The 22329-nt window shown below is 41.7% G+C and overlaps 1 protein-coding gene across 1 annotated transcript in view; it reads right to left on the bottom strand.

Annotated features, from left to right (window-relative positions):
* Window positions 1–22329, bottom strand: part of Vps13 (vacuolar protein sorting 13C) — a 1164731-nt gene that overhangs the window by 232151 nt on the left and 910251 nt on the right. Inside the window, exon 60 of the mRNA XM_080277871.1 lies at window positions 6445–6575. Within this exon, the coding sequence (XP_080133997.1) occupies window positions 6445–6575 (131 nt within the window). The remainder of the gene's footprint in view (window positions 1–6444; window positions 6576–22329) is intronic.

Here is a 22329-nt window from a genome sequence, read left to right as displayed (position 1 = left end):
AGGAGCCTGTGGAGTTACATGGAGAGACAGGCTGACAAATGATGATATAAAGGAGCGTTGTGGTGTGGATGTGGATGTGATAGGAAGCGTTAGGAGGAACATACTGAGGTGGTTTGGCCATGTGGAGAGGATGGAGGGTGACAGACTGACGAGGAGAGTGTGTGTGAGTGAGGTGGAGGGGGGGAAAGGGAGGGCGAGGCCAAGGATGAGATGGAGGGATGGAGTGGAGAGGTATATGAGAGAGGGGGATGTGAGTTTGGAGCAGGGCAGTGAAATGGCGGGGGACAGGGCGAAGTGGAGGCAATTTGTTTGTGGCCACCCCGCACGGGATTAAGGCGTCTCGCAATAGATAGATAGACAGATAGCCTGCTTGTTGTTCCTTCATGCTCGCTTTGGCAGCACTGACTGCTAGAGAATGCGTTTGTTTGTTCCACTATCTGCTCCACAAACTCCTCATTGAAGTACTGGTGGAAGAAATCCACGCTGGTGGAGCCTGCAGTACAGCCAGACCATCACTCCTCTGTGAAGTGGTGAATGATGGGAGTGAAATCACTCCCATCTGCCCAGTCCCATGACACATCAACATCTCCAGCCTCGTCCCCATCGCCGCCTTCATAGGGGTGGGGAGGAGAGAGTGGTGGAGGAGGCTGGGGAGGTGGAAAGCAGCGTCCTTCCCCACCCACACCCCTCTTTCCTCTCCCTTTTCCCTTCCCTTTCCTTCCTTTCCCCACATCATGGGGAGGAAGCGTGGGAAGTTTGCAGGGTGAATGAGGTGCTGGGGAGTGGCTGCTCCCCAGGTGCACCACGTGCTCGCCCAGGAACTGGCTCCCCACCACCACCACCACTTTCCCTTTCACTGGAGCCCACCCCACCACTCGCACCTTCTCCAGACAAAGCACGCCCCTTCAGCTCTCCACAGCGAAATCCTCTCCCTCCCCAACTACAAGGGAACATCCTGACCTACTGCTCCCTCCTCGTCGACGTCAGACCCTTCCTCTAGGGGCTGGAGAGAGGTGCACACGCATGGTTGGGGTCCTGGCTGGCCTTCCCTAGCCCATCAGTACGTCACATACCTCACCTTCCTTGGCGACAGTATCTCCTCATCGCTGCTGCTTGTTTCTTCCTTCGGCGCCAGGTAATCTTTGTCCTCCACATCGTCATCAATTGAAGAATCACTCTTGACTGTGAAGGCATCAAGGGCAGCTTGAATTTCGCCATCAGAGAGACCTCGGCACGCCATGTCTTGAGTGGGTCACTGCTAAAAAAGTGAGTGACCAAGACAATGGCATGCGGGGACCATGTGCAGTCAGGGAGTGTCCCCACCTGGCAGCAGGTAGAGGAAGGTTCCCACATATGCCTACCAAAAATCACCCGCAAAACTTTAAAAATGTGCAAATGATGGACCTCACAATTGCAGAACATGCAGGTACATTGACAGGTGTCAGCGTGAAAGAAGCTCTGACCTACCCATATGCTGACGGGATTCGGCGGGTTAACTGTTACAATATAGGTGATCTCTGCATAAGGTCTGTGTTTGTGTTTTTTTCCAAACATATAAATGTTGATGAATCAGTGTATGGAGTTGAAATACCTCATATGATGTATACTATCATAAACTGAGAGATTTGTTTACGGTTAACCTCTGCAGAGCTTCAGACCTCATATGAGACACAATGAAGGTAAGCATGGGCCAAGGTAGAGGCATCATATGAGGTACAATATATAGTGGTTATGAAACAATGACTCAGGGGAGGTAAATTACCTTAAAAAGAATCAGCCATGCAGGAGTTAAGAGTTTCTTTTCATGACACCCTTATTTCAAGGGCAAATATCCACCAAAGCACAGTATTTTTTGGCATTAATTTCTTCCAAGAGGATGTGGAAGTGCTCAGTTTCATGGGGAGAAGATACAAGTACCAAAGAGCTGCAGAAGAATTTTAGTTTGAGATGAACTGCAGCCAGATGCAGGAATACAGGAAACTTTTCATGAAGATGATTATGCTGATACTAGTGAGGAAGCCTACCATCCCACTCCTGATGAAGAAGCCCACCCAAGGGAGGAAATGATATATGGTTATTGGCAATCTCTGTCTCTCACTCACTGTCTCTCTTTCTTCATCTCTGTCAGTCTCTCTCTCTCTTTCAAAGCTGGTTGAAAAAGGGTCCCCTGAGCAGAATAAAATCTTATAGGGGTATCAAGAAAGCATTAAAAAAAAAATCATTATCAGATTCAAGACGATGGTGTCAAAAGAACTTATAGGAGAAAAAACATGTCAGCAGAGACACTGAATGTTATGTTTTAACAAGTTAAAAATAAAGTACAATATAAACAGCATGTAAGTTGAAAACAAAATACAGCATGGAGCACTTGGAGAAAGCAACATCCGTGCCCTATTTCTAAGGAATGGACATGTGACCTTGCTTTGTAACCTTGAACTAAGACTGATTAACTTCTCAAAACTGAACTCTATCATCTATCTATAGCCAGATGCCATTAATCCTGTAAGGGGTGGCCACAAACAAATCACCTCCATGTCACCCAGTCCCCTGCCATTTCACTCCCTTCCCCCCATCTTACACCCCCTCTCTTATACCTCTCCACTCCACCCCTCCATCTCATCCTTGGTCTCCCCCTCCCTCTCTCCCCCAACACCTCACTTGCATACACTCTCCTCATTGTCTCTCATCTCAATACTCTCCACATAGCCAAACTATCCCAATGTATTTCTCCTGATGCTTTCTATCACATACACATCCACACCACAATTCTCCTTCACTTCCTCATTTGTCAGTCTGTCTCTCCATGCAAATCTACATGCCCCTCTCAAATAACTAACTTCCACTGCTCTCACTCTTGACTTGTGTCCTTCCAACATGGCCCAAGCTTCACTTCCACATGTTAGAGTTGGTATCACAACACTATCTCAGTGACTTTTTTACTTCTATGCTCATTTTCCTATTTCTTATCATTGCTTTCAAATAACCAGCAACCCTTCTTCCCTCTTGCACCTTTTCAAGCACTTCATCCTCTAAACTTCCATCCTTACTCATCACACTACCCAAGTACTGTATTTAAATGCACTCCCATTGTCCATTTCCTCATCATCCAACCTCACTATGCACTCAGTGACCTCCGATCTCTCAAAGACCATAACTTTACTCTTCCCTACAATCATCTCTATATTCTGTTTCTTACACACTCTCCCAAACTCATTCACCAAGCCTTGCTGTTCCCCTTTGTCTTCATTTAACAATACAGTATCATCTGAAAACAACAGAACAGGAAGTTTTCAAATGCTGCCCACCCTCATTAGGGCCACTCCAACATCCACTGTCCTATCCTGCATCTCTTTTATAACCCCATCCATATCCAGATCGAACAACCATGGAGACACGACACGTTCCTGTTTCAAATCAACCTTCAGACAGAAAAATTCACTCAGTTCACCATCCATAAACAACCATGGAGACATGACACATCCCTGTTTCAATTCAACATCCAGACAGAAAAACTCAGTTCACCATCCACACACACTGCAGCCTTAGTGACCTCATACATACCTTTCAAGGCATTCAACAGCTTCCCACTTCCTCCATAAATTCTTAATATTTTCCACATTCCTTGTCTATCCACTCTGTCATATGCTTTTGCCAAACCCATGAAGCCACATACAACTTCTTTCCTTTCTCTAGTAGCTTTTCCACTAAAGACCTACAGATGAATATCAGATCTACAGAACCTCTTCTCTTCCTAAAACATCCGTGTTCTTCTACACCTAATTCCTCTGTTATTTCCCTAAACTCTGTCAATAAGTATCCTACCATATATTTTTCTGTGACAGGTGGGGGCACTCACCATCCACTCACTCAATGTAGTGCTGATCTCAGGTGACTGCCCTTTCCTCTCTTCCTTCCTTACTTCCTCTTCTGTCTTTATTCCTTTCATTTTTTCCTCTTCCTTCTGCCTATGGGTGCCTTCACAATTCCATTTCTCTCTTTCTTTCCTTCATTCTTTCCTGCTCTATCTGCCTATAGGTGACTCTACAATGAGTGACAAGCCAAATGGTTTCCTGTAAACCAGGAAACCATTTACTACACTGGGTGGTAACCATATAACCAAATTATGACACGTGGTGGTCTACAGGGTAACTAAGATGCTCCAGTTGGATTGAGCCTGTGCAGTTTTCTATCCAAGTGGTGGTTAGGGTTTTTTGCTCAAGCAATGCCACTCAGGGATAAGTGAGGTTGGTCACTCTCATCTCATATGTCAGGACCAACTTGCCTAGTCCAGGCTCCTATGCTTCTCATGGGACAACACAGGATTAGATGGTGGATAGATGGATGGACACTAAGATGACAAAAAATCCCCTGTTTACCACCTTTTTTTTTTTTTTTTTTTTTTTTAATAAAGGAAAATAATCATTCATAACGTCCAGTCCTCTGGGACTCTCCCCGACCTCCAATCTTCAGGAATTTATCTTCCTCCCAGGCTAATCTGCACCTCTTCCATATCCATTCTACTACTATCTCTCCCCTGTGTTTCAGCATTTCACTACACACTCCATCAATTCCTGAGGTTTTCCCCATTTTAACTTTCTTCACTGCTTCCACTACTTCCATCGTATTAACCTCTTCCTCCCTTCTCATCTCTCTCCTTTTCACAGCCATTCCCCAACCACTTATACCTGCACTAATTTTGCTCTCTATGTTTAACAATTCCTTAAAGTGTTCTCTCCATCTGCTCACTTTTTCTCCCTTCTCCACTACCAATCTACCCTTTATATCTTTCACTCCCCTACTACTTTCTTTTTCACCCTGTCTAAATCTCTTGACCTCCTTCCAGAATATTTTCTTACATTCCCTCCACTATGCACTCAAATTCCTTCCAAATTCCTCATCCACTCTTTACTCCCTTTTACTAATCTTTTCACCTCCTCTTCCTCTCTACATAGTGCTCTATTCTGTCTCTCAACTTCCTCCATGCCTTTGCTTCCCATCCACTCACAATATGCCTTTTTCCTTTGTGCCACAGTTTGTACCACCTCTTCCTTCCACCATGCTGTTCCTTGGACCCCCTTTCATCTTCTATTCACCTCATTCACCACCTCACATGCTGCACAGATTCCCTCTGTGTATATTATGCACACACTTTCCATCTCTCCCACCTGCTCCAAATCATATTTACCCAAAAACTCCTCCACTTCTTTTATATTCTACCTTTTCTTCATCCTCTTGAAACCATTCTGCCATCCTTGTATGAACAACTTCCTCCTGCACTACTCTTCTTCTATTCATCCATTGCATTTGTACCTCTGTATGCCCTAGTATCCAATACATACCGTCTCATTCTGTCATCCACACACACATAATCATTCACTGTCTTCCATTCACTCAATTCACCACCCACCCTTCTCATCACCTGCCATGTATACCTGTGGATCATCCTGTGCCTAATGAGGGTACCGGTTAACACCAACCCCCTCACCACACAAATGTCCACTAAAGCCAGTATACAGCTTCTCATTCTGTCATTCACACACACATAATCAGTCATTGCCTTCCTTTCTTTCAGTTCACTACCCACCCTTCTCATCACTCGCCATGTATACCTGTGGATCACTGTGCGCCTGAAGAGGATATTAGCTACCACCAACCCCCTCCCTGCACAAATGTCCACTAGAACAATACCATTCTCATCCATTCTACAGGCACAGCCCACTCACCAACTACTCCATGCACCCTCACATTCCCTATTTTCCATGCATGCTTCAACATCGCTCAGAACTCTTCTTTCACTCTTCCTCCTTACTTAACCCTCAACCCTTCAACCAAGTTTGGTCCAATCAGATCACCACTATTTGAACTGACCTTGAGATGCGAGTTTTCATCTTTCACTTACTGTTCTAAATGCTGAATCGCTCTGTCTCTCGCTGACAGTCATCCCTTCCGTAAAGTCCAGTCCATATTAGATTACGGGTAACACTGTTTCATTTCTATATATGGCCAAACCTCTAATCTTGAACACCGACTCGTTATTTAGCTAATGGTAAACAATTCTGTTCATCACAGGAATGACATCTTTAAGCTGGAGGGGCTACGAAAAGATACCTAATTAGTTATGTTCCATCACTTATTAAAGATCATGATAACATTTTCTCACCTACTTGTCTACCAGCCTATGTACTTGCATTTATTCCTCTTAACTCCCTCAATTCAATGACATTCTCTATGTTATTCTCCGTATCTCCAGATGATCTTACGCAGTTTTGGGGAGACATTTCTAACTGAAGGTCTTACTGAAGATACAGCCTTCATTAAGCCCCTTCACTATGAGAAGTCTTCAAGTTGAATAAAACTATTTGGACACAAGAATAAAATTGGAAACTACTGTACATCACCAGAATCAATGTTATATCTTACTGATAACCTTACTACTCCTCTGACCTTGTTGTGCAATGGGAGGAGTGTAGAGAGAGGATGATCATATGGTAGAGGCGGTGTAGGTTCCTGGGTGCCTCGGACTCGTACACGCACCAGTCGCTCCCCGGTCATTGGCCACCATCCAATACACTCACCTAACAGGAAGATCGTGGTCAAATGTCTAGATACATGAGTTCAATCTCTTGCAGAGGTAGGGAATAGTCTAATGATTTTTGTTAACCCTTCTGTGGCCTCCGGAGTTGAACAACAATTTACCGTAGTTTGGCTGCTGGCATCAATGCAGCGCGACTTGTAGGAAATTGCAAAAATTGGGGGGATGGGAACAGAGGTCTGGGAGATGTTGACACAGACCTACTGTAGCCTCTAAACCACTCAAACAGTCAGTACATCTCCTGAATCAGTCATGAGTGGATTTCAGTCTTCTGCTCCCCTCAAGTGTTAGTGTAAGTAAGAAGAAGAAAGTCAAGAAAAGAAAGTGCTGCACCCATTACTTTTCTCCCCCCTTTCCTTCTCTTCCCTTTCCTAAACCACCAAAAGTATAAAATAAACAACTCCATACAGGAATAAAAATTATAAACAAAAAAGGAGGTAACACATTCATAATTACGATATTTTTATTTATAAATAAAAGCAGTGGTAAGAAACAGTGAAGTGAGCATGGAAGTGGAAAAGTTACTGCATGACAGCATTGTGATACCAACTCTAACATATGGAAGTGAAGTTTGGATGCTGTTGGAGGGTCAGAAGCCTAGTGTGAGAGAAGTGGACATAAGTTATTTGAGAGGAGCATGTGAAGTCACATGGAGAGAGTGAGAGAGACTGACAAATAAGGAAGTGAAGGAGCATTGGGGTGTGGATGTGGATGTGATAGGAAGTGTTAGGAGAAACACACTGAGGTGATTTGGCCATGTGGTGAGGATGGAGAGTGGGAGACTGACAAGAAGAATGTATGTGAGTGAGGTGGAGGGGGGGGGAGGGGGAGGCCAAGGATGAGATGGAGGGATGGAGTGGAGAGGTATATGAGAGATGGGGATGTGAGCTGGGAGCAGGGCAATGCAATGGTAGGGGAAAGGGTGACATGGAGGCGATTTGTTTGTGGCCACCCCTTACGGGATTGAGGTGGCTGGCAATAGATAGATAGATAGATAGACTGACATAATACAGTATACTATGTACTAAATTTGTTCATTTTACATATTTCTTGTTTAGCACAAACATTTCAGCAAGCTATGAGGTGTTGTCATGGTGAATATCTATCTATCTATCTATCTATTCCCAGACGCCTCAGTCCTGTTTGGGGTGGCCACAAACAAATCGCCTCCAAGTCGCCCTGTCCCCCGCCATTTCACTCCCCTGCTCCCAACTCACACCCCCCTCTCTCATATACCTCTCCACCCCATCCCTCCATCTCATCCTCGGCCTCCCCTCCCTCTTTCCCCCTCCACCTCACTCACATACACTCTCTTCGTCAGTCTTTCACCCTCCATCCTCTCCACATGGCCAAACCACCTCAGTATGTTCCTCATAACGCTTCCTATCACATCCACATCAACACCACAACGCTCCTTTATATCCTCATTCGTCAGCCTGTCTCTCCATGTGACTCCACAGGCTCCTCTTAAATAACTCATTTCCACTGCTCTCACTCTTGACTTGTGTCCTTCCAACAACGTCCAAGCTTCACTTCCGTACGTTAGAGTTGGTATCACAATACTGTCATGTAGTAACTTTTTCACTTCCATGCTCACTTCCCTGTTTCTTATCACTGCTTTCAAAGAACCAACAACCTTTCTTCCCTGCTGTACCCTTTCAAGCACTTCACCCTCCAAACCTCCATCCTTACTCATCACACTACCCAAGTACTTAAACGTACTCACATTTTCCAATTCCTCACCATCCAACCTCGCTGTACATTCACTGACTTCACCTCTCTCAAAGACCATCACTTTACTCTTCCCTACATTCACCTTTAGATTCCGTTTCTTACACACTCTCCCAAACTCATCCACCAAGCCTTGCAGCTCCCCTTCGTCTTCACTCAACAACACAGTATCATCTGCAAACAACAGCGCAGGGAGTTTCCAAACACTATCCTCTCTCACCAGGGCCACTCCAACATCCACTACCCTACCTTGTACCTCTTTTATTACCCCATCCATGTCGAGGTGGTCTTGCCTATACACACAAAGCAGACTGAAAAAAAAAAAAGCATCCATATTCTCTCTTTCCACAAGAATTAGACCACCCACGGGGGGGGGGGGGAATCCATACAGGAATAAACATTATAAACATAAAAAAAGGGGAAAAACTCATAATTATATTTTTATTCATAAGTACAGTCCACATATTATTTACTGAACTTGTTCATTTTACTTATTTCTTGCTTTGCACAATCATTCCAGCTACATGTGAGTTGTTCTTGTGGAGAATATAAGGATGTAAAACCACCCTTTCCCCTCAAACTAATTCTCTCCAATGAGGTGCTAATCATGAGTCGTAACAAATTTTAGGTGCTGTGGTTTGGCCTGTTCACACAAAGGAGAACCCTTAACTGGTTAGAGTCTAAAATATAATCTCTTGCCTCTCTTTGGACATAAACTAAACCACCCAGACCTAGAAATAATTTGATATTTGCATAAACAAACAAAAAAAAATGTGAAAAAAATAATTACAGTATCATGATTTTTTAACGAAACCTATCATATCGTATGTTGATTTTGTTTGTAATACACTTACCTAGTCATTTCTAATCATTTCAGCACCACTGAAATAATCTGGGGAGTGAAAAAAAAAATCTGTCACTGATATCATCTGCTTAAATTTGTACAAATTCCATGCTCCATTGCATGGCTCAGAATGGGTCTATGAAGCTCAAAATTACACTGCCAGGTGCAACTGACATGCCTCTACAATTTGGCAAGAAAAAATTGTTTTCAAAAAAAAAAAAAAAAAAAAAAAAAAAGGGGGGGGCCCCGTGGTTGACCTGTGGGTCAAGACAAAGTCCGGAGGCACAGCCACAGAGGGGTTAAAGCAGATGTTACTGACCTTCAACAAGACCTACCAAATTGTTATAAAAACATTACTTCTAAAGTATTTTAATCACGACACACCAACTGTGACAGTCCTAGCTGTATTCATTACAGATAGTAGGTATTACAGCCAAAATGGTGTCAGATGAAAGTCTGTGGCACATATGAGGGATACTTAGCCTCAGGGAATGGACTATGAGTTGTTTTATATATATATATATATATATATATATATACATATATATATATACTGTATATATATATTATATATATATATATATATATATATATATATATATATATATATATATATATATATGTGTATGTATATATATATATATATATATATATATATATATATATATATATACAGCCAACTCTCACTTAACCCCTAAACCGCGGGGTTGTTTTGGCGCTCCTTGCGTGTCCCGCGGGGGTATTCGCACTCTCTCTAAAAATATTTGCCAAAAATCAGTTATTAGTCCTAGAATATTATAATTATATATGCATATGGCACATACCTTTAGCTTTCTCCTGGGATGTTTGCTGAGCCTTTGTCGAGTACCGTAGGACTTGTGGAGACTTCTGAAGTTGGGTAACGAAGTCTCCACTTTACATTTCCCGACAACCCGTAATATGATTACCACAGCCTGATATTATCACTAGAAACACTATTCTATGATTTTCAAATTGTTTGGAATCCATACTAAAAAAAAAAAAAAAAGTGAAAGCAATAAAAATTATGAGCGCGTACGAGCTTCCCACTTGCGCTCGTTCGCCGCTGGTATTCTGTCATTTATTATTCATAAAAACACTCCCACTTTATATTTCTGTTACTATATAACACTTATATATATCTGCAGTCTTTATCCATAAGTTTCCTTCAGTAATAGTAGTTTATTGTCACTAGGTATTCAATTTCTCTTTAAGTAAAATACGTAGCATTCACTTTCTCATCCTGTATACTAGCGTTGAGAGCGAATCTGTCACTTTCATTTTCACTTCCATAACTCATAGTATTCATACATGCCAGAGTGAAACTTTCACTTTCATTACTCCTAGTATATATACTCATATTCTTATATTACTACTCATTTGCATTTCTATTTATTCTCTATTTTATTTACATTATTTACATTTCTATTTTATTTACACTGTGTTATGCACTGTCACTTGCAGTAACTCATAAAACTATTTTCCACTGTTCAGTTATATTTACATTCATTGCTTTCACTTGCTGTTTACACATTATTTACATTTCCACTTGCACTGTTTTAGTCTCCAGAAAGATCGTAGTCACTGTCCATCATTTTCATTGATAAATTAGCCAGTTCATGTTCCACAGCAGTCACTTAGCCCTTTACCCCTTTCCAAATGAGGTTCAGTAGAGGTAGAGGTCACAGGGCCCTTTGCATGAGGCTAAAAAGCAGCGGAATTGGACAGGCGCGAATCCGAAGTGGTTTCACCTTGAAAGATGACAGTAAACTAAATGCTGTGGTGGCCTAAGGGCAGTGAAAGGCTGCCAATGTCAGCGTGGTGACAGCTGCTAATATAAACGCTATGAAATGATTGGCAGGAAATCCAGACAATACATAATAAATTAGGTAGTTCCAGGTGAACGTAAATATCACTTAGGCTTCTCCCTTCCATTCTTATATATATTTTCATAACGAGAATAGATTATACGGCATATTTCAAAGGAAATAAACAGGGAAAATTAGCGAACGAGTGCACGTGAGGTGCTGTCAGGTGATAATTAGCCAATTCCAGGTGTATGGCACTATCACTTACCTTATTTCTTTTTTGTATATATTATTTTGTATAAGAATAGGGCGTACGGTTTACTTCAATGGATGAAATCAGTGGAAAATTCTGGGGATGATTTACTTAGTGCAGCACGGCCAGGCAGGCGAGAGGAGAGGGTAATGGAGGGAAGGTAGGGAGGGGAGTCAAGAACGGAGAGAAATGGCTAAATTGTCAACAACGGATGGGAGTACAGATGAGATTAGGAGTGCTGACTAGTGTTGGACATTGACAGAACTGATAGATGATACAAGCCACCACTTGAAAGCCCGGGCGAATTCAAAATAACACAGAATCACAAAAGTGACGTCCTGCGGTATGATCCCTTGCTCCCAAGCATCACGAAAGTGACGCCCCGTGGTTAAGGGGTTAACACATGATCAGAATGCGTGAATCTCATAACATGGAAGGCAATTTTTGAGGCCAGGATACAGTCAAAACGTGAAAATGACAGATATAACGAGGGGGGAAAAAATCTGTCCATTTTTAAAAATTCCATACTATACTATGATGATAGGAATCATGCAGCCTGAGGCCACAAATTATGGTTTAAACAGTCATTACATGAAAAAAATGGTCATAATGCGGTGGGAACAGACATATCGCAGGCAGTGATAGTCACAGAGTGGGTTGCATCAGCCAATGACATATGGTTGTCACATGTCTGTGCAGGGTGTCATCACGGTCCACTGAGCATTCCTGTCCCAGTTGAGCCTATCATCTCCCTGTGCTCTGGATCCACATGTGCTGGGTGTTATCTTTGCTCTTTTTTTTGGCCACCTGACCCACCCTGACCATGCCGCCACACCGTGACCCAGTGAGACGTCGAAAGAGGAGCAGAAGTTTGTGTCGTTAAGCGGAAAGAGAAAGGAGAACGTAATTGTTCCATCACTGAGGTGTATCAAGTCAACGAGTCAACTATTCATATGATCCTGGGGAAGAAGGATGCCATTATGAAGATGTGCGGGTCTACGGGGGATCTCCCATGAACCAGAGGATTTGAGTGTCTGACCCAGCACTTGTTATGATGGAGAGGTTCCTGGTCATGTACTTGAACTCTTGAACTGAAAGGAGAGAGAAGGAGTTCCAATTGACTCCATTAACATAAGGAGGATGGCCCGCCACTTGCATGCTGTAGTTTGTCATATGCTGTCCCAACCCCTACGCAGATTTAAGGCTTGCATCCCTCCACCTCTTCGTTGGGCACATAGCACCCGTCTAGCAACAAACTCTCATCCCTTTTCTGTCCAACTCCCTAATGCAAGAGTTAACTGTTACTCCCAGTCCTTCATTTACACAACAGGTCAACTCTGGAACTGTCTCCCTCTGTTTGTATTTCCTACTTCCTATGATCTCCAGTCTTTCAAACGCCACTGTTGAGGCGAAGTCAACCTGAAGGGTCCCACTTGGAATTTAATGACATCGCAATGTTGGATTTTGTCCTCGCCTGGACAAGAAAATGGCGCCCAAGTCAACATTATGACGTGACACATCAACAGAAGTAAACTTCGGCTGACTTTTAATTCTCGTGAAATCACGGCTTAGGTTAGCTTCATACTTTTTCTTAAAATTTTCCTTCACTTCTAGCATTTTGGTTCGCATCAAATATATTATCTCTGCTTGTTTTGGTTTGAGTCTAGACCCGAAGGCATCGAAATACGCGACTTTGCATCGAAAAGTAAGGTTGGCAGACCACTCCAAAATGCATCAAAATTTGATTCATCGAATTCTAAACTGTTGAAATTTGAGATTTCACTGTAGTTGTTTTCTGGGGAGGGGCACTAACCCTCTGCCAACCCACTTGTTCTCATGTAGGGAACACGTGTTGGCTAGTTATAAGGTTATCACCCAACACTGTCAATGATTTTCTGGTTTACTGAAAATCATTTGGCTTGCCAGTTAATGTAGAGCTACCCTAAGAACAGAGTACCGCTACAGTATGTGAATTTTATGAAACAGGAGTACGAAATTATCGTCCTCAGCACAAACAGACAGAAATTAAGATAAAGGAATGGTTTAACACAGAATGTAAATAGTCAAAAGGGAAATGAGACTTCCTATGGAACAGATACAGAAGACAGAATAGTGAGATGGCACATAACAACTATAAACAGGCAAGAAATTATTATACAAGGATAAGAGTAGAAGCTCAAAGACAGTTTGAGGAAGATATTATAAATAAAATAATGATCAACCAAAGCTTTTTAGCAGTTACATTTGAAGAAAAACCAAAGCTAAAGATGAAATACAGTCCCTCATGGATGAAGGGATAACCTGTATCCAAGAAAAAGATGTTTGCAAAGTTCTTAACAAAAATTTCCAATCAGTTTTTACAAAAGAAAGTAATTTTGAGAGGGATGATAAGGAACATTCATGCCCACACATATTACCAGATTTACAAATATCAAAACAAGAGGTACAGGAAGAGTTGAGTAAATCAGACAATGGAGAAGTAAATGGTCCTCAAGATATTTCAGGTTGGGTGCTACATGAATGTGCAGAAGAGTTAAGCACACCAACATGTTTAATATTCAAGGAATCCTTAAGTCAGGGTAAACTACATGATATTTGGAAGAAAGCAAACATTGTTCCCCTGTTCATGAAGGAAAATGGACAGAATCCACTCAACTACCAACCAGTATCTCTGACCAGTGCTGGAAGCCAGGTACTAGAAAGGCTAATAAGAAAAATTTGGGTAAACCATCTGGAAAGATCCAATATGATAACAGAGAGACAGTTTGGTTTTAGAAACAGAAAATCATGTGTTACTAATCTATTAAACTTCAGTACTTTGATAGAGTTGCTGAAACACTACAGAAATGAGAACGATAAGTGGAGAGTATCTATTTAGATTTCAAGACAGCATTTGAAAGAGTACCGCACCAAAGACTTCTATGGACACTGTACCATCAAGGAGGAATCCAAGGTAATCTGCACTGTTGGATGTAGGATTTTCTCAGAAAAAGGGAGATGAGAACAGTACTAAGGAAAAATTACTCATCATGGAGGGATGTGACTAGCAGAGTTCCACAGGGCTCAGTGCTGGCACCAGTTATGCTTTTAGTATATATAAATGATACTGACAGGATTATTCAAAATGGAAGCTATCTAAATATGTTTGCTGATGATGCAAATATACAAAGGAGAATTGCAAACAAAAACTCTTGCAGAGAGCTACAAGAAGATTTAAATAAGTTTCATGAATGGAGCAACAGATGGCAAAGGGAATTCAATGTGGACAAATACCATGTAATTAAGTTTGGTAAAAGTGGAAAAAGAACAGATTGGGATTATACGATAGGAAGTTCAACTCTACACACATCAGAAAGAGAGAAGGACCTAGGAATGATTATCAATAACAGACTATCACCGGCCGACCATATAAATGATAAGGTATTAAACATGCATACACTGCTTGTTAATATGAGAATACCATTCACATATATAAATGAAAACACGCTGAGAAAGATAACAACATCATTCATCAGACCAACCCTGGAATCTGCATCAATAGTCTGGAATCCTCATCTCAAAAAACACAGAGCCGCTACAAGACAGGTGCCAAGCTCAAAGGATCTAAACTATGAAGAAAGACTAAAAAAGCTGAATCTACCAACATTTCAAGAGAGAAGGAAAAGAGAAGACATGATTATGCTATATAAATGCATCTCATGGAATGAGAATATACACATCGAGTAATAACCTATGGGGAGGCATCAGCAAGAGGACACTGAAAAAAAAAGACATAAAAAGAGAGGCGACAAAGGCATAAGGAAATTCAGTTTCTCGAATAGGGCAATTGATCAGTGGAATGCGCTACCGAATGAAATAGTGATTGCCTAAACTTTTCATGAATTTAAGGATATGTTTGATAAAAACGGTTTGATACACAGGACAGTACGAGCTTGACTCATTCCAGCAAAGATACAATTAGGTAAGAACAATTAGGGAAGAATGCACATGTGAGATGCCATCTGCAGCGGAGGTCCTTGTTGACTCATTGAGAAAAACACCTAATCAGCGGCAAAAAGGTGGCCAACCTATTGTGATTATGTGATATGAATGCGTGAGTGGTGGCCCTGTCTGATATCAGTGAAAAAGCTGGAAGATTCAGTCAAATAACGGCACAAGACACAGTGGGACTTTAAGCTGCATAATGGCGAAGATGACTTTACAGAATTCTCTAATGAAGACCTGAATAATGGAAGTTTCAAACTGAACCAAACAGGAGCAGCAGGTGTGGAGAAAATCACTGACATGAATGCCAAGGACTTAAAAAAGGTATGGTCAGTAACTAAAGAGCTGCAGGAACAGACCCTAGTAATGAAAAATGAGTCAGAGAGCATCTGCTCATGCAGTAATGAGCAAGAGAGAAAAGCAACAGAATTAAAAGTGAAAAATTAATCAGCCTCAAATGAAATAAAACAGCTCAAGAGAGAAAACAATTTAAAGGCAATTAAAGAACAGCATAGAAAAGACAATCAGGAAAAGGTGGAAAAAGAAGTGGTAAGGGTACTAAAAGGTGCAAAATCTCCAGTCAGAGATGTAGAAAAAAAAAAAAAGTGTGATAATCTGAGGTTTGAAAGAAAAACCTGTTATTAAGATAAGAAAGAGAAAGAGATAGTGTCAATTGTTATGGAGGGTAACAACGAAACTCAAGAAGAGACTGAAGATGTGTTTAGGCTGGGATGATATGAGGACTGAGGAGGGAGAGGCAAGGCCACTGAAAGCTAAATTTCAGTCTCAGGTCACAATAAGTGAAATCATGAAAGCAAAGATGGTGAGGATTTGGAAAATGTGAGTATGTTTAAGTACTTGGGTAGTGTGATGAGTAAGGATGGAGGTTTGGAGGGTGAAGTGCTTGAAAGGGTACAGCAGGAAAGAAAGGTGTTGGTTCTTTGAAAGCAGTGATAAGAAACAGGGAAGTGAGCATGGAAGTGAAAAAGTTACTACATGACAGTATTGTGATACCAACTCTAACGTATGGAAGTGAAGCTTGGACGTTGTTGGAAGGACACAAGTCAAGAGTGAGAGCAGTGGAAATGAGTTATTTAAGAAAAGCCTGTGGAGTCACATGGAGAGACAGGCTGACAAATGAGGATATAAAGGAGAATTGTGGTGTGGATGTGGATGTGATAGGAAGCGTTAGGAGGAATACACTGAGGTGGTTTGGCCATGTGGAGAGGATGGAGGGTGAAAGACTGACAAAGAGAGTGTATGTGAGTGAGGTGGAGGGGGGGAGAGGGAGGGGGAGGCCAAGGATAAGATGGAGAGATGGGATGGAGAGGTATATGAGAGAGGGGGGTGTGAGTTGGGAGCAGGGCAGTGAAATGAGGGGGGACAGGGCGCCGTGGAGGCGATTTGTTTGTGGCCACCCCGAATGGGATTGAAGCATCTGGCAATAGATAGATAGATAGATCAACAAGACATGGAAATTTGCAGACAAGGAGAGGCTCAAGACTGTTTGGATACGGAGAGGTGCAAATCAAGAAGAAAGAGCAGAAATAATGGAGCTTGTAAAGGAAGCTAAGGAAAAAAACGACCAGTGAACGGAGGAAGAGAAGACAGACTTCTATTGGAGAGTTATGGAACAGAAATTGAGGAAGTGGTACTGATGGAGAGAGGAAGGGAGAAGGAAATAAAAAACAACACAAAAGATTGAAATTGGCATATACTAATGTGGATGGTCTAATCTCGGCGAGTTTAGAAATTAACGATTTCTTGAGGGTATACGGGCCAGACATTATGTGCTTTTCAGAGACCAAACTAAGAGAGGATATTGAAAATCCCAATGGGAGATGGGAAATACAAACTATGGAGAGGAGACAGAAAAGAACAAACAGGAGGAGGAATGATGATAGCAGTGAAGAACAGCTTTAACCCCTTAAACACGGATCGTCTCGTTTGCGACGCTCGGCAAAAAGGACATAACGGCGGATCGTCGCATTTGCGATTCTAGTAAATTTTGAATAACCGCGGGCAAGCAGGCTCCAGCTGGTATTGTCTATCAGTACCACCACCCTTTAGCTACAATTAGCATACTTTACCTTTGTACTACTGACCTCAGTTGTTGCCAAGGTCGCATTCCCCCCCCCCCCCCCCATGGCCCGGCCAACCTGGCTGTGATACATGGCAGCGCTCTGAGTGCTCAGAACTGAAAATCTGCGCTCTCCTTTCACAAGCAGTTTATGCTAATAAGAAACGCTTGTTTCCCCAGTTGTAACACTAGCTTTTTTTCTCACGGTTTGCCCCTGTTTAGCGTCAGTTTACCGCAGGCTTTCAAAGTGACATTATGGCGAGTTCTAGCTCTTCCGAGTCAGTGCAAGCGGCCGACAGGAACGAGAATAAAGTGGCGGGCGTAAGGCAGAATAAAAAGCGCGCCGTGGTGATCTTTTGGGAAGTAATATGATTGAAAATAATGTAGTATACATGTTTTTAGCTGTGAAAATGGAAATGTTTGTTGAGTGACGGGAAGACTGCCGCCGCGGTGCATGTCGGCCGTACGCTCCGATGATTTTAGCCTTATTTTCAGTGCTTATTGTACAAATACGGATTCCAAACTACCTTTACGTTGTAGTATAAAGTTTACTGTGACAGAATGAGGCTGTGGCAGAGGGGAAACCGAGTTGCTGGAGGTGTGAAAGTGAAGATTTGGTTACCCAACTTTGCAAGTCTCCACAAGTCCTTGGGTAGTCCACGAAGGCTCAACACCTGTCTCTGGAGAAAGCTGAATGTAAGTACTATCTGCCATACCAAGTATAATGATCTAGGGTTAATCTCTGATTTTTGGCTAATATTTTCCTACAGGTACTCAGACCGCGATACAACCCCGTCACTCAGGGGGGGTCGACTGTTCACGGCTGCGTTTAAGGGGTTAATGTGGATAATGCTGAACTGAGAGAAGGTATGGATGATGTGATAAATATGAAACTAGATACCAGAGGGAAAGGCAGGAGAGACATTGCAGTAGCATATGTCTCCCATAAGACAAGTGCAGGGAATGAGGAAGAATACCAAGAGATGTTGTTGGACATGGTTAGATACCTACAGGATGTGACTGAGAAAAGCAACAACATAATCTTGACAGAAGATTTTATTTGTAAGGAGGTGAACTGGGAGGTGCGGGACTCAGGAGATGGTGAGGATTCAAAAGGGCAGTAGACTGTTAAATATAGCAACAAATAATGTAATGACACAGTGGGTCAAAGAAGAGACAAGGTTTCAGGAGGATGACACACCATCAATACTAGATGTACTGCTAACCAAAGATCCTAACGTAAATGAATCTCTAACATGTCTGTGTCCTACAGGAAAAAATGATCATGTAGTGACTGAGTTCCAAATGACAGAAGGGACTGTGGAGCCAAGAGATGAACTATTCAGGCGAGGAAGATACAACTTTGGTAAAGCAAACTTTACAGGATTGAGGAAATTTTAAAAAAATGCAGATTGGAAACAATTCAGAGAAACAAGAGAGACACAGAAAAAGTGGGATATCTTTCTAGGCTTTTACAATTCGGGTGTGGAAAAGTGTGCACCAGGAGTAAATGGAAAAGAGAACTGGAAAAAAGACTGGTTCAACAAAAGGTGTATGACAGAAAAAAAAAGAAAGAAAGGGATGTGCCATGGAAAAAATGGAATAAGAGGTAACAACAGAAGAAAGGCAGAATATAAAAGAACTAGAAATGAATATGCAAGAATAGGTAGGGAGGGAGAAAGAAGTTTTGAAAAAGGTATAATTGACGAATGTACGGAAGAACCAAAATTGTTTTATAGGTTTGTTCGTGGCAAATTGCAAAAAAAGGAAGGAATTAATCAGCTGAAAGCAGAAGGTAAGATATATATATATATAATCAGCTGAAAGCAGAAGGTAAGATATATATATGCGGTAATGCAAGTTGAACTAATGAACCAATGCTTTCAATCGGTTTTCACTAAAGAAAGTGACTTTGTGGAGGGGGAGGGAGTCACTGAAAGTGTAGCATTAAAAGATGTTAAAGTGGATGTGCAGGAAGTGTATTAACTACTGGAAACTCATGATGTAAAGAAAGCCCTGGGACCTAAAGGAATCTCTGATTGGATACTAAAGGAATGCAGAGAACAACTGACGGATAAGATTCACAGTTTAATTGTGCATTCTCTGGAAAAAGAGAAAGTGTTTCAGGAATGGAAGAGGGCCAATGCGGAACCAATTTATAAGGATGGGATTAAGGAAGATCCCCTGAATTACAGACCAGCGTTCCTGACCAGGATGGTTGCAAAACTGTGCAAGAGAATCCTAAAAGACAGATAAAAAAAATATCTGGAGGAAATAGACATATTGGCAGGAAGTCATAATGGATTCAGAACTGGGAGGTCATGTCTCTAATTTGCTAAGCTTCTACTCAAGGGTAACTGATGTGCTACAGGAGAGATAATTGGGTGGACTGTGTGTATTTAGATCTGGAGAAAGCCTTTGACAAAGTACCTCACAAGCAACTAATGTGGAAATTGGAGCATATAGGAAGACTGAAGAGGAACCTCTTGGAGTGGATGAGAGACTTCATGAGAGACTGACAGATGAGGACACTAATAATGAACTGGGTGTCAGGGTGGACGGAAGTAACAAGCAGTCCTGCAGGGCTCGGTGCTAGAACTCATAATATTCTTGATTTCTATAAACAATATGGTGGATGGAATGAACAGTTATGCAAGTCTGTTTGCATATGATGCAAAAATCTAAAGGAGAGTAGAAGTTGAAGAGGATTGTAAAATGCAGCAGGATGATCTGGATAGGTTTCATGGCTAAAGCCGGATATGGGAAACAAAACACAGTATAATGCAAAAAAAAAATAAAATAAAATAAAAAAATAAATAAATACTGGAAACGAGTTAAAGTACCAAGAGACAATCACTTAATTATTTGATCGGTAATGAACCAAATACTAAAGCAAAAGAAGAGATGGACCTGGCAGCATTGGTCCAAGATAATTAGTCACCTGAAAAACACATTAACAAGATTGTTAGAGAGACATATAAGCTCTTGACAAACATAAAAGTGGCATTTCAATACATGGACAAGAAGATGATGAAAAAATTGATAGTGGCTATGGTCTGCCCCAGATGGGAATATGCACTAGTGGTTTGGTCCCCATATAAAAAGAGAGATATAAACAAGATCAAGAGAATACAAAGAGCAATCAAGATGGTCTCTAGCCTGACAGGCCTATCATATAAGGAAATACTGTACTAGAAAAGCTGAGTCTGCCTTCCTTAGAAGAAAGAAGAGAGGGGGACAACATGATTGCAGAGTTCATGGCTATGATGGGAGTAGACAAAATTTAAAAAAAAAAATCTGTTTGTATGGAATGAGAGAGTAACAAGAGGACTGGGAAAGAAATTGAAAAAGCCAAGTTGCCTGAAAATAATCAAGAAATACAGTTTCCCATATAGATGCACTGACCTGTGGAAGAACCTGGATAAAGAGACTGTCCAGTCCAAAAACTTTAATGCGATCAATGCAAAGTCTGACTTGTTGAGACAAGGAGATGGAACCCCACGAGAGTAGCTCATTTCCTGTACATCACAACTACGTAAACACACACACAGGTCGCCGACAGAGACGGAGGTCTTCCTGAATTGTGGAGAAATAATCGCAAAATCAGCAACGAAAAGATCAGCCTATTTGTGATCATGTTAATGAGTGCGTGAGTGGTGGTCCCGTTGGACAGTAGTAAAAAAGACCGCGGTTTCGCTCACAAAAAGAACAAGATATAGTGAAAATAGAAAGTCTCCATATGGTTGAATCATAGCGGAAAGGGACGGTGCAATGTTTACAAGTGGCGAGAAAGAGTTCGAGGTCTTCTATGAAGAGGATGTGGGAAATGGAAGTATTAAGTTGAACTAAACAAGAATAGCAGGTGTAGAGAAAACAGTGGAGAGGAATGTCCAGGATATAAAAATGGTATGGGCAGTAATTAAAGAGTTACAGGAACAGACCATAGAGCAGGAAAACGAGATCAAAAGTTTAAGGAATAAACTGGAAAAAATTAGTACACGCAGTGACGAACAAGAAAGAGAAGTTACCGAATTAAAAGTTAGCAATGAATCAGCCTCTAATGAAATAAATCAGCTTAACCCCTTAACCGCAAGGCGTCACTTTCATGACGCTCAGGCGCAATGGATCATACCACGGGGCGTAACTTTTGTGATTCTGTGCTATTTTGAATTCTTCCGGGCTTTCAAGTGGTGGCTTGTATCATCTATCAGTACTGCCGGTGTCCAACAATGGTCAGCACTGCTAATGTCATCTGTACTCCCATTCATTGTTGACAATTTAGCTATTTATTCCTGTTCTTGACTCCTCTCCCTACCTTCCCTACATTACCCTCTCCTCTCGCCTGCCAGGCCGCATTGCGCTAAAGAATTTTCCACTGATTTCATCCATTGAAATAAGCCCTATGCCCTATTCTTATACAAAATAATATATATCAAAAAAAAAAAAATAAGGTAACTGATAGTGCCATACATCCGGAGTTGGCTAATTATCACCTGGCAACACCCCACGTGCACTTGTTCGCTAATTTTCCCTGGTAATTTCCCCTTGAAATATGTCGTATAATCTATTCTCATAATAAAAATATATATAAGAAAGGAAGGGAGAAGCCTAAGTGATATTTACATTCACCTGGAACTACCTAATTTCCTGCCAATCATTTCACAGCATATAATTTAGCAGCTGTCACCTCACTGACGTTGTCAACCCTTGGCGGCCCCATATCCCCCTCGTCATTTAGTTCAATGTTGTTTCTTGAGATGAAAGCACGTAGCACTTGCACCCCTCCATTTCCGCCGCTTCTAGAGGGCCCTGTGACCTCTACCCTTACTAAACCTCGTGTAGGAAGGGGTAAAGGACTAAATGACTCTGCTGTGGAGTGTGAACTGGCTAATTTATCCATGATAATGATGGACAGTGACTACAATCTTTCTGGTGAATCATGTGATGAGCCAGTGGAGGCAATGGTGATAAACTACGAGTGCTTCAGTGTCCCAAGTTCATCCTGGCTCCAAGGGAAAG

The sequence above is a fragment of the Coenobita brevimanus genome, chromosome 71 (assembly GCF_032717465.1).
Source record: "Coenobita brevimanus isolate Jiangsu-jjx chromosome 71, ASM3271746v2, whole genome shotgun sequence".
Classification (NCBI taxonomy): Eukaryota; Metazoa; Arthropoda; class Malacostraca; order Decapoda; family Coenobitidae; genus Coenobita; species Coenobita brevimanus.
This window is presented reverse-complemented; position numbering and strand designations above follow the sequence as displayed.